The 13,018-nt window shown below is 41.2% G+C and overlaps 1 protein-coding gene across 1 annotated transcript in view; it reads left to right on the top strand.

Annotated features, from left to right (window-relative positions):
- Nucleotides 1-358: 358 nt before the first annotated feature.
- ADAMTS19 (ADAM metallopeptidase with thrombospondin type 1 motif 19) overlaps nt 359-13,018 on the top strand; it is a gene marked incomplete at its 5' end in the record, with an annotated part of 296,563 nt that continues 283,903 nt past the window's right edge. The window contains 2 exons of the mRNA XM_082457829.1: nt 359-443; nt 1,071-1,714. Coding sequence (XP_082313955.1) covers nt 359-443; nt 1,071-1,714 — 729 coding nt within the window. The remainder of the gene's footprint in view (nt 444-1,070; nt 1,715-13,018) is intronic.

Below are 13,018 nucleotides of genomic sequence, written 5' to 3'. Positions count from 1 at the left end.
TGCGCCGGTCGGCTTTCGGCTGACTGCGGGGCTGTCCTGAGGGGCTCCGGAAACTCCTGCGACGTCCAGAACACAGAAAATAGACTCATCACCTAATTCGCCAGGGAGCCAGAGCGCTGCGGGGCCGCGGCGCTGCCTGCCCCCGCTCCTCCCCACCCCCACCCCCACCCGTGCTCCAGCAGCCTCTCGGAGTCACACAGCAGCCCCCCCCGCCCCCGGCAGACAAAGGGCCTGGGCAAACTCGCCGCCCGGCCTCCTTGCGCTCCGGGAGGCGGCGGCGGCGACGGCGGCGCTGGCGGCGGCGGCTGCGACCGCGGTGGATCGCGCAAGGAGGCGCGCGCGGGGCCGGGAGCGCGGTATGGGGAAGAGCCGCGAGATGCGCCTGACTCACATCTGCTGCCTCCTCTACCAGCTGGGGGTTCTGTCGAATGGGATCGTTTCAGGTAAGTTCTTCCGTGACTTTGGGCTTGCTTTCCACCTTCCCCAGCGGAGACCGGGCACGCACGGGTCGGCAGGGCTGGCGCAGCTGTGCGCCGTGAGCAGAGCTCCACGGGTAGCAATAAAAACCGGCGTGCGGTTGCGGGTGAGAGGGTCACGCTCCTGACCGAAGCGCACTTCTCGCGGCCTCATTTCAACAACGTGAAATGCTTAGTTTTCCTCTCACGAGAGTAATAAGATCTGCAAAGGTACGTTTACAGCACCTGGAGGAAAATTGGGACGTAAAGAAATTGATAGCTCTGCCTTGCTCTGGCAGATACTTAAGGAAATCATTTAATTGTGCTGGAGTCTTTGCACCGGTGTTCTTTTCTACAGCTAAGTGCTGTCACCAAACTTTGCAGCCCCACTCTTCCCCTCCCCCTGCCCCGATAATCATACTTTTATTTTGAAAGTGCTGGGGTCTGTAATCTGATCGCTAGGCTTCAGGGGTTGCGAGAGTTTCAGGGGCTAGACGGGTGGTCTCCAGCGCGTTACCCTTGAGCCCTGTGTGCGGAGTGTGTGCCCGGGGACGCTTTTGCTACTGGAATCGCGGCACCTTAAGCCCCGCACTTCTCTGTCTGCCCCGCCCGCAGGGCTGCAGTTCGCCCCCGACCGCGAGGAGTGGGAAGTCGTGTTTCCTGCACTCTGGCGCCGGGAGCCGGTGGACGCGGCCGGCGGCAGCGGGGGCAGCGCGGACCCAGGCTGGGTGCGCGGCGCCACGGGCGGCGGAGGCGCCCGGGCTCAGGCAGCCGGCAGCTCCCGCGAGGTGCGCTCCGTGGCCCCGGCGCCGCCCCAGGAGCCCGCGGAAGGCCGGTCAGAGCCCCGGCCCCGACCCCCGCCGCCGGAGGGCGAAGAGGACGAGGAGCTCGAATCGCAGGAGGTGCCGCGGGGATCCAGCGGGGCTGCCGCCCTGTCCCCGGGCGCCCCGGCCTCGTGGCAGCCGCCGCCGCCGCCCCCATCTCCGCCCCCGGCGCAGCAAGCAGAGCCGGACGGCGACGAGGTACTGCTGCGGATCCCGGCCTTCTCCCGGGACCTGTACCTGCTGCTCCGGAGAGACGGCCGCTTCCTGGCGCCGCGCTTCGCGGTGGAACAGCGGCCGAGTCCGGGCCCGGGCCCCACGCGGGCAGCAGCCGCCCCGCGCCCTCCGGCGCCACCCGACGCCTCCTGCTTCTACACCGGGGCTGTGCTGCGGCACCCCGGCTCGCTGGCCTCTTTCAGCACCTGCGGAGGTGGCCTGGTAAGCGCCTTTCCTTCCCCAGCTCTCCTCTTCCCCCTGCCACCCCTCCCTCTCACCCTCGTAGACCAGACTGATTTGCCTGCACCTCATCCCCTTACGAAGTGCGCCCTGACCTTGGCCCTAGTCTGCACCCCCCAGGAGTCTCTACCGCGTACCTCCCATGCAACATCTCCAGGGCAGTCAGTGAATCTGAAGGCTACTTGGATGGATTAATAGCCTTCTGCTAGATGGTCATAAGTTTCTTCAAAACACTAGGTAAAACTGTGTCCTTGTAACTCTTCCCACTGGTTTTATTTCTGCTTTTCAAAATAAGCCCACCACGTGGTGTCTTTTAGGAGACTGGAAGACAACCAGTCTGCTCTCTGCTGAACCTCCTCCTTGTTCGCCCCTCACCCCCAGTTTCTCATCTATTATCTCATAGTTTTTTTCATGTCCCACTTCAAAGTTGTCAGAACAGTCCTCTAGGGAGTTACGTTCTGACAGCTGTCTGGAATTTAAACACATCCACGCTCACACGGGACACCTGTTCACTGTTCCTGTGAGAAACGAGTGGAAAAGGAGTTAACTCAAAGGCTGCGAGCAGTTGACTAATGGATGACATGAGAATCCAGTCAGTACTTGAAGGGTTATGGTTCTATGATTTAACATTTCTTTTCTAAGGTTTACATTTTATTTGGCAAAAGTTTCTTTTCTTTTTTCCACTCCATGGAGGAAGATAGCAGGGATGAGAGCCTGGCTAAGAGGCCTGTTGGAGCTAGAAAGTAAAAGCCATTTGCCCTGTCTGAATAATAGAGATCATCATTCCATTTCCCCTCCTGTCTTTTGACCCAGGGTTTGGGATAATTGTTGCCTCCTGTAAGTTGACCTTTACTTTGTGGTAAAGTATGCATAACATAAAATTTACAATTTTGACCATTTTTATATGTCTAGTCAGTGGTGTTAAGTACATTCACATTGTTGTGTAGCCATCATCACTGTGGACTTTACTGTTGGTTTAAGGCAAAACCCACAAAATATTGTAAACATGCACGTGATTTGTGGCTTCATTTTGATATTCCAAGTGAGCCATTGATGAAATCCACAAGGACTTGACTGAAAGCAACCTGTTCATTTGGAGAAAAATCCAATAGTAATGGACAGCAGAAAATATCAGCACAATCAAAGGCACCCAAAACCATGAAATGGAAAAAGATGGTTAAAAATCCAAACAAAATGAAACTGGAAATTTTTATCTATACCCTTCTAAGATCCCCTAGTCAAATGATGTAAAATGCTGCACAGGGCTGTATTTTACCAGATGCTCATAATGATGAATATTCAAATATGGTCATTTTTAGCCATGAGTGAAAAAAAAATGGCATGGAAAATTTACGTGAAAAACTTTTAAAAATGTTTTTTGTGGAACTGATGTTTGAACACTTCACTGGGAGAAACATTTTGTGGGGATTTCATTGTCCACCGGTTTTTGGCCAGGGATTAAATAATTACATATAGAAAGTTGCTGGTGCGGTAGAAGCAATAGGGGATAAAGCATTTCACTGTGTTGAAATGTGGGCTTTTGGTCAGATTTTCCAAATGAGCTATGCCTTCTCTCCATACTTAAAGGAGCAAAGTTAGAATTATGAGTAGGTTTTTCATAGACTGAATAGGAGTTTGACATACCTCCCTGTTTATCATGTTGGACTTTTACTCACTTTTCCTATTAGCCACATATGTATGTGTTCTGAACTGGGAAGTCTTTGTTATTGAGGAAAACTGACATTGCTAGCAATACAGTGTAGCAGTCAGACTTTGAGTAAAAAGTTAGGCAAATAGCCAAGAAGGGTGGGTTTGTTACTCCAGACTCTGTCATGCCAGCCCTTTCCCTTATGAGGGTGGATTAGGAAAGGGAAAGCATAATTTGTTATCTGAGCTCTGACATTGGCCTGTTCCCTGCTGATTGACAAGTCCCTTTCCTCTCTGGGATCCAGTTTTCATAAGTAAAATGAGAGAATCTGATGACTTAGTTAAAATTGGATGATAGAATGAAAATTTTGTTGGATGCCAAATATATTCTAGAGCCTGCATTAGGGGCTCACAGATTAGAAGAACATCATATACAAGTAGATACAACACAGGTGGTCATGAAACAGTGACATACCAGCATGTTAAATCAAATGCTATGCCCGAGGTTAAATCACACGCTTGGGGAGTTGGGGAAGGCTTCCCAAGTCAGAGTTTCAGTGGATTTTGAAGCATGGGGAGCCTTTCTCCAGGCAAGAAAGGGCTGGGAGTGTTACAGATAGAAGGAAGAGACTGAGTGGAGATGAGAAAATGCAGAGCCTAACAAGGGAATGAAAAAAAAAGTTTCTTCCCACGAGGCCAGAAGGTGCAATAAGGGGAAGTGATCCTAAACTGTCTGGTGAGATCAGACCTCAAAAGCCTTGTCTGCCTGAGTACGGCCTTTTTCTGTTTAACTGTTGATTATCGAAAGATTGCATTCTTGTTTTTCTCTATTTAAATTCTGTGATCTAGTAATTCTAATGTGAGGCATCATGATGTCTTTATATGAAGGTGCATTCTTTATAAATTGCAGCTCCTTTAGTTTGCAACAGTGTTTTCTTCTCAATTAGTAAAAGCTTTCTGACTGTCAGTTGCACAGGAAAGAGTAGATTACAAAGTTCACCTTCCCTGCTTCCCCTCTCTCAGTAGCAGGTTTTACTCACTTGTGCCTGAACTCCTCAACACCTTTTGAATTATTACATATTTGAAAGGTTCTAAAAGTCTCTATCAAAGGAAATAGATCATCAGTTATCAAGTATTGCAAAGTGGTGAACATTTGTTAAGACTGGCCAATTCATTCTCCAGATATCAATCTAACTTATGCTGTGAAGGGAAGAGTGATTGAATGGAGATTTTGGTTACAGGTTCTGGTGCTGCCTCTTCAAAGTACTTAATCTTTCTGGATCTTATTTCCCTTATTTGTAAAATGCACAAATTGTATTTGTATATCTAGCAATTAATGTATGAAGTGTCCTCACTATTTTCCCTTATTAGTCTCTAATACTGAAAAATAATTGAGATCTAAATGGGCACATAAGTAATATTAAGAAATTAAGCATTTATTGAACGACTCCTTTGAGCAAGGCATTTTGTAGGTGCAGAGAACACAGAAAGGAGATGAGAAAGCCTTGGTATGTTTCAAGGAGTTCCCAACCTGGCTTGCCGGTCACAAATATAAATAGGGACATAAAGTAGGTTGTGTTACATACAGATGTAGGAATGTCCCAAGTGCTATGGTGATACTCTCTTGTTCATCTCTTCATTTCCAGAACATGGTAAGATATCTAGTTTTTAGTAGGCACCCAGTAAAAATCACTGAATAAAATATTACACATATAGTACGTTATTCTGTTTTAAATAGTAATCTCTAAAAAATTAAAGTACAAAAAAGCAACAAATTCAATTCCACGAAAGAGTGAAACAGTCATGTTTGCTCAAAATTAACACTTTTTTAAAAAAAGCACACCTAAGCACTGGGCCAGGATAAACTAGATCAGTACATTCCTTGCCTGTGATTCTCTTTAGATTGATGATTACTGGCTATCAGTAATATTTAGATTATTTTTCCAGGATGATAAAGAGTAACTACTAAGACTTACTTAAACTTAGAGTTTTATAAATTTAGAGTTTTATATAGTAGTTATGCTGATTAGCTCTTGATGCAAAATCTGCAGCCTTGTGTAAATTCCGTTTTGTTTTGTTTTGGTTTTTCAATTTACTTCCTTATGTGAATCAAAGTATTTGGTACCATGGGAAGTTTTGAACACTTAAATATTTGGGGGCATCCCTTTTGGACAAGGAACTTTATCAAGTACCAGTATCGAAATAGGAGAGGAGAGTATGAGGACAGGGAAAAGGTAGTACATACCTAGGAGAACTGGAGTAGAAGTGGAATCAACATCCAAATGAAAAAAGATTGCAGATTAACAGCACACATCCAGCTGCTTTGTTCAAGCCAAATCTTAGGAATGACAGAAAAGATATTCTAAATAAATCTAAAGCAGTATTCTAAAAGAATGCCATCAGTACATCAGACATTTTGAGTATCTTCTGAAAGACTACAAACAGTTTGGATTGGATTAATGGAAAACATATAGACATTAGAGAACATGTGTGAATGGAGGCAGCTATGGCAGAGGTGCTACTGCACTTGCAGAGAAAGAGAGGGCCATGAGCACAAGGGGCCCTTGAATAACAGCACTATTGGTTTTGTCTGCTGTCCAGTTGTGCCAGGTAGCAGAGGCCAAATGTGTGTCCCTAGGCAAGAGCGGAGAGAATAGTGGTAGAGCTTTTCCGGACATGTGGGTGACACCAGAGGATAGAGAGTCTCCACTCTCAAAAGTTGAGCCATTGGCTTCCTGCATACAGTAGGTGGTCCCACTTGCGCCTCCAAATAACTAGAGGAGAGCTGGTCACAACAGATAGGTGAGTAGGTAACCAACAAAAAGAGATGAGCTGACACCTAAGAATATCACACTGTTAAGAAAACAAACCATATAAAAGAGAGTCATCAAACTGGTTGATTAAAACCATGAAGCAAAAATCTTACTAGATTAAATAGAATACTTTAACTGAAAAATAAGAGTAGATATATATTCATGGAAAAAAACCAGGACAGCTGCTGTCTGTAAAAAATGATTAGATACAATGGAACTCACATTATATGATCATTAGAATTAAAAACTCCATAGATGAACTGGTAAGTAAATTTGTGACCTAGAAGGCAAACCCAGAAATTGTCCCAGAATAGAACATAAAGGACAAATTGATGCAAAATACGAAAGAAAAGTTGTGAGCCATGAATCATAGATCTAGATGGTCCAAATTTCTTTAATGGGAGTTAATTTAAAAAAATAAGTTAAAGGAGAGAGTTTTAAAAATGCATGCAAATGAACCCTAAACATATGATTCTAATATACATCACCAAAATATACATTCATTAGCCAAGCTTTGGATGTGAGGCCAGATACTACACCTTTGAGTGTAGGTCAGATAACTCGTGCTCCAGGTGAGCCTTACTCACGATGCACCAAGATCAATTTCCAATATAGGTTTGTGTATTTGGAATAAAATTTAAAAGACAAACGCAAGGCAATTTATGTGTAGAATCCTGGACTTTTAAAACTTACAAATCTTGTACGGTTGTTTCATCCCAAATAAAATTACAGCACTTTTTTTTTTTAGCAACTTAATCTTTCTCAAGTTTTTCCAGAGTTTTCATAGAAACAAAGACATCTTTTGCACTATATTTCACTTGCATTAATATTTAGGTTTGATTAAATTATGTAATTACAAAATGTTGTGAACATACGTTCAAGCAAATATAGCTGATTCTTGGTGAACATACAGGCTGACTGGTGGAAGTAATTGTGTGCAACAAGACAAGAGGGGAACCTAAGCTCAGTGAGTGTTGGGCATACTGCATGCCTCAGTGATCATGTTTTCTGGATGGCGTGGAGAGTGTTATTTAATTCAGTGATTTGAGATGAATTGGTTGATGGAACCAGTGTTGGTTAGGTAGAGGTTAAAGAGATGTTTTTTTGTATCAGAATCAAATTTGCCCCATAAATAAAGGAAGACTCACACCTTCAGACTGAAAGACCAACCACTAAACAGAGAGTAGCATAAGGAAAGATAGACCCAAACCTAGACTCATTGCGGCAGAATATTAGAAAATCAAAGATAAAGAGAAAATCCTACATGTTTAATAAAGGAAAGATTATCTACAATAAAATGAGTGTCAGATTGATATTAGAGATTGAATCAGTAATACCAGATGTTAGGGGGTCATGAGTTGATAGCCTCAGATTTCTGATGAAATGTGATTTTGAATCCTAGATTCAGCCAAATTAGCATTCAGACCTAAAGGCAGAATAAAATCATTTTCAAAATTCCAGGGACTCAGACTTTACCACACAGAACCTCCAAAAAGTTATGCAATGAAAATCTTCCTCCAGCAGCCTTTCCCCAGTTATTGCTCAGTATTCCTTCCTAGAGTTGGCCAGGGTTATTAATTTCTAGCGTGTGAGCTAGAGGTAATTGATGCATAAACAAATAAAATGCATTAAGAGCTTTTAAAAGCCACATTATTTACACACACACACACACACAGACACACACACACTGATGTGTGAGATTATCACATATGAGTACATAAAGAGAATCCCCTTTCTGTTTTGGTACTTCCATTTTATCTGATTGCAAAAATGTGGCATAATATCCTTAATCAGTTTGGTGTGGATGTACGTTTAATGGATTCCAGTATTTTCCTGTTATGAACAGTGCTAAATGAATAAGACTCTGTAGATATGTCGTTTTGCCTATGTCATGCCCTTGTCAAAGGGCATATGTATTGGTAATTTGGGGGCAATATTGCCTGATTGTACCCCATGGAGGTGTGCCACTTTACACTCTCAGGTCAGCAGAGAAACAGAGTATGTCTTTCAGCTATGCTGTCACCAATATAGGTATTATTAAAAAGTTTTGATCTTTGTAAAATCTAATGGGCAAGAAATGTTATCTCAAAGTAGTTTTAATTTACATTTTTTTGATATTAATGGTGAGACTATCTTTTCATATTTTTATTCTCATTTCCTTTCCTGTAAACTTTCTGTTCATTTCTTCTACTCATTTTTCTATTAGGTGTTTGGTCTTTTTCATTTCTAATTCCAGTGCTCTTTTTCTATGAGTATATTATTTATTTATTTTTAATTAAATTAAATTAATTAATTATTTTTTGGGCTGGGTTGGGTCTTTGTTGCTGCATGCAGGCTTTCTCTAGTTGCGGTGAGCGGGGGCTACTCTTCGTTGTGGTGCGTGGGCTTCTCATTGCGGTGGCTTCTCTTGTTGCAGAGCACGGGCTCTAGGCGCACGGGATTCAGTACTTGTGGCACACAGGCTCAGTAATTGTGGCTCAGGAGCTCTAGAGTGCAGGCTCAGTAGTTGTGGTGCATGGGCTTAGTTGCTCCACAGCATGTGGGATCTTCTCGGACCAGGGCTTGAACCCGTGTCCCCTGCATTGGCAGGCAGATTCTTAACCACTGTGCCAACCAGGGAAGTGCCTTTCTAGGAGTATTTTAAAAAGATAAATGTTAATAACAAAATAATACAAGCTGAGTATAGAGCGATTAGAAAATACATAAAATAAGTCATCTGTAATCTTAACATCCATAGATAAGCATGGTTAACTTTCTTGTGGATATGCTGTGAAGGAAATATAAATATCGAATAAACATTCACAATTTTTTCAACTGTATTAGGAAACTAGGGAAAAATTTTTCTCAGTCATCACTTTTGGTTCATAGATTGGCACAGATTGTGCAGATTAATAATATCTGGTGGGCACGCTTGGGGAACAGTTAACCTTATACATTGTAGGGGAGTAAATTGGGTAGAGCCTCTTGTGTGGTATGTATTTAAATTTTAAACATGCTTACTTTTCAGCAATTCTGCTTGTAGGTATCAATATTAGAGGAATATTCACGTACGAGCAAAAGATTTATGTATAAGCCTATTCATCGCAGCATTGTTTTCAAGAGCAGAGCACTGTAAGAATTCATCAGTAGTGGGCTAGTTACATCTCTATACTGTGCCGAATACCCAGAGAACAAAAGGGTAAATAGTTCTTGCTTCAAGGTCCTTACAGTTTTTAAGGAAACTTCTCTTTGCCTCAACTTTTCCTACCTGTCTTTTTCACGGTTCGATTTAGTTAAGTGTTCAGTGTTTCCTTATCAACTTTAAGTGCACATCTCCTTAAACCATCCATGGTTTTCCTGTTTAAAAGTTAGAACGGCACAGATGATTATGTTCCTGCTGACAGTGACACATGGAAGAAGTGTCTGTACTTAGAGTGGCCAGTATGCAGATATTCCAGTCTTTTTTTTAAGGAAGTGATATAGTGAATTCTAGTAAAAAGAATCATCATGCTGATGGAAAAAGCTATATTATACAGTAAAAGTTAATAACCCCTTTAATCATGTATTAATCTATGTCTTAGTGTCCTCCTGAGAGACTTCAGGCATGGACCAATTTTGTGAGAAGAAATTTTGTTTATTTAATAATATTTATTTGATAATATTTAATATTAATATATACTTATTAGACATTTATTAGGTGAATCATAAAAATAGTATACCTTTTTAAATTCAGGAAATTCTGTATAGCAGTCTTAAAACATTTTTTATGCAGCACTAAAAGAGAGCACATTTTTATTGAGTTCATGCACAATTGAATGTTTCCGCTTAATTACAATTACATTTTTACCCAGATGGTTTTATGGCTTTGTGTTTGCAAAATAAAGAATAATCAGAGGAGTTCCAGGTTCCTGATAGATGGGAAGTGTATTGAGTTAGGGAAGTAATCGACGTATTTTAAAGCACCGAGAGAACCAGTAGTCCCCCTTGGATTATGATTTGGTGGTGGGGGATGAGGTGGGTGAGGGGGTGTTCCTGAAGGGGAATTTTAAGATTCCCGCAGCCAAGTGAGGACCATAATTTGATGCAGAGTGCACTTAGGGTGCAGCCATAGTGAGCACATCATCTTGTCTCCATCTCTTCTTTATTCTAATGCCAAGCCCTAGACTGAGAGAAGTGAGAAAATGGGAGCTCAGCCATTTCAATGCTACCCAGATATTCATACAGAATTATTGCATGGTGGTGTTAAGAAGACCCTTGGGGATTAGATAGTTTAGTACTTGCCTTTTCCAGCTGATTTCATTTCATAATTAACATCCATATATTTGCAATACATTATTAGCTGTTTAGGCTTTAACGCAGATGGTCAGGGAATGGAGCTGATGAGCCAGTTTCAGCATTATTTAAACAGCTCCTGCCTTCGTTTTGCTTTCCAATTAAAATTATCAGACCTAAACATTTTTTTTTCCTTCACAAACATATGAAGATGTTTCGCCCCAGATTTTTCCTCTTCCCTCTGCCTGGCTTCAATGTATGACCACTTTCTGCAGTGAACCCACACCATCGGCTTTTGGATCATGCTTCTTGATGCCCTGTTTTTTAAAGTCTGGTGTGCAAACACCTGTATCAAAATCACGGCAGTGCGGGTGAGGTAGTGGGAGCTGGGAATTCTCCATTTAAAATGAGAATCCCAGATTGAGCCTCAAAACTAAGAAGTGTATTTCAAAAGAATCCGAGGTCATTCCTGTGCAAGCTCAGATTTGAGGGCAGCCACTGTAGTGGCTCCGAAAACTCCAGAGCTCAGGATCTTTAAGGACTGGATTTGCATCCATCAAACTTCATATCCTATGTGTCTTGAATGAATTTTAATACTGTCTTTCAGCTCCAACTATACTAAACTTGGATACCTCCTGTCCTTACCTTTAACATCTTTCCAGGAACCCCCTCAGATGCCACTGAGCTAGAAAGGATTTTATGAATTTCAATTATTCAACAGGCTATAAATGTGAACTAGTTGGGAGATGATATAATGGGACCTTAATGCCAGTATGAATGTTTTCCTACTCTTTAGGTGAAAAAGTATACAAAAGTCGAAACTTGCTTCCCGTTCTAGAATTTGGAAGTAAATAGAGATGAATTATTTCAAATTGTCATCAACAGTTTTATGGGTAATATAGCAGGAGACTTACTCCAGCTGTTTCATGATAGTTACTGTAGTAAAATAAAATTTATCAGAAATAAAGGAAGAAACATACCTTCAGATTGTAAAGGGCCTACCATACCACCAAGTTTAGATGTGGCTAAGTGAAGACTGAGGCACATTGTAGAGGCATATTAGAAAATAAGTGAGAAAATTAGAAACTCTTTGTGAGAGATTATCTACACCGGAATGGCAGAGCAGTGTGGTCAGGTTAAGAGGACTTCGGAGATGCATGAGAATTAAATGGTGAGCTATCTCAAATGGCAGAAATAACCTAACAAGGCTTATCTACTCATTCATATTGCAAGAATTTGTATGTTAAGAGTCCTGTAAAGCTCATTAGGGTTAACAGTCAAAAAACATTAACATGCTAAGAGGAGTGGCCAGGCAGATAATTATATCAGCTAATCTGATTAGTGCAAATTGTCTATCTCCATTATAATTTGGATTTGAATGCACGTAATAGCAACTAAAATGTGATAGGTACATTTCCATTATAAAAGTATTATATTACCAGCAAATATTTTAGTGTGCCCAGTTCATAGATAGGCAGTTCATTTATTGACAGAGGAACTTGTGTATAGATAGCATAGGGTCTTCACAGTGTTGTCTGGTTGTGTGCTTACGGATAAATAGAACTTCAACAGTTTATTGCAACAAAATAGAAAGTCTGAGTAATTTATTGTGGAAATAATGATTATGTATACACATACTTAGCAAAGTATGAGTAATTCATTGAGGAAATATCTGTCTTTTAAAATTTAATTATTTGTGCTCCATTCTGTTTACTAATGTGGATAATTCCTGTGTCTCTGTAGATCTCCAGTTAGAATTTTGTCACTTCAGAATAGATGGTTCTAATTAGTAATGTTTTAAAAGGCATTGAACTGGTATTTTACGATGAAAGTTCCTACGTAGAAATTTTTCTAAGTAGAACCTAATTATTTCTCATTAGTAAGATAGATTCAAGAATATGTCAAGCTGATTTTTCTAGGGTAAATCATTATTTAAAATGTGACAAATTGAAAAGGATACTGTGAATGATTTTTCCCCCTAATATCTTTTTTTCTGGTATGATTTACATACCATAAATTCACCCCAGTGTGCAATTCAATGATTTTTAGTACATTTACAGAACGGTGCAACCATCACCACAATTCAGTTTTAGAACATTTCCATCACCCCAAAGGGGTCCCTCACATCCATTTGCAATCATTCTGTTCCTACCCCCAGTCCCAGGCAACCATTCATCAACTTTCTCTTTTTATAGATTTACCTTTACATTTCATGTAAATGAAATCATATAAAATTTGGTCTTTTGTGTCTGGCATCTTAAACTTAGCATAATGTTTTTGAGGTTTGTCCATGTCTTAGCATGTATCAATAGTACATTCTTTTTCTTGCTGAATAATAAGTCATTGTTTATTCATCCATCAGTTGATGGGCATTTGGATTGTTTCCACTTTTTTGCTGTTATGAATAATGCTAATATAAACATTTGTGTATAAGTCGTTGTGTAGATATATATTTTTATTCCTCTTGGGTAGATACCTAGGAGTGGAATTGCTAGGTGATATGGTAAATTTATGTTTAATATTTTAAGAAACTGCCAAATTCTTTTACAAAGTACTGCACCAGTTTACGTTCCCA

Source organism: Balaenoptera physalus (genome assembly GCF_965194825.1).
Source record: "Balaenoptera physalus genome assembly, chromosome: 3".
Lineage (NCBI taxonomy): Eukaryota > Metazoa > Chordata > Mammalia > Artiodactyla > Balaenopteridae > Balaenoptera > Balaenoptera physalus.
The sequence above is the reverse complement of the archived record's forward strand: the minus strand, read 5'-3'. Positions and strand labels throughout refer to the sequence as shown.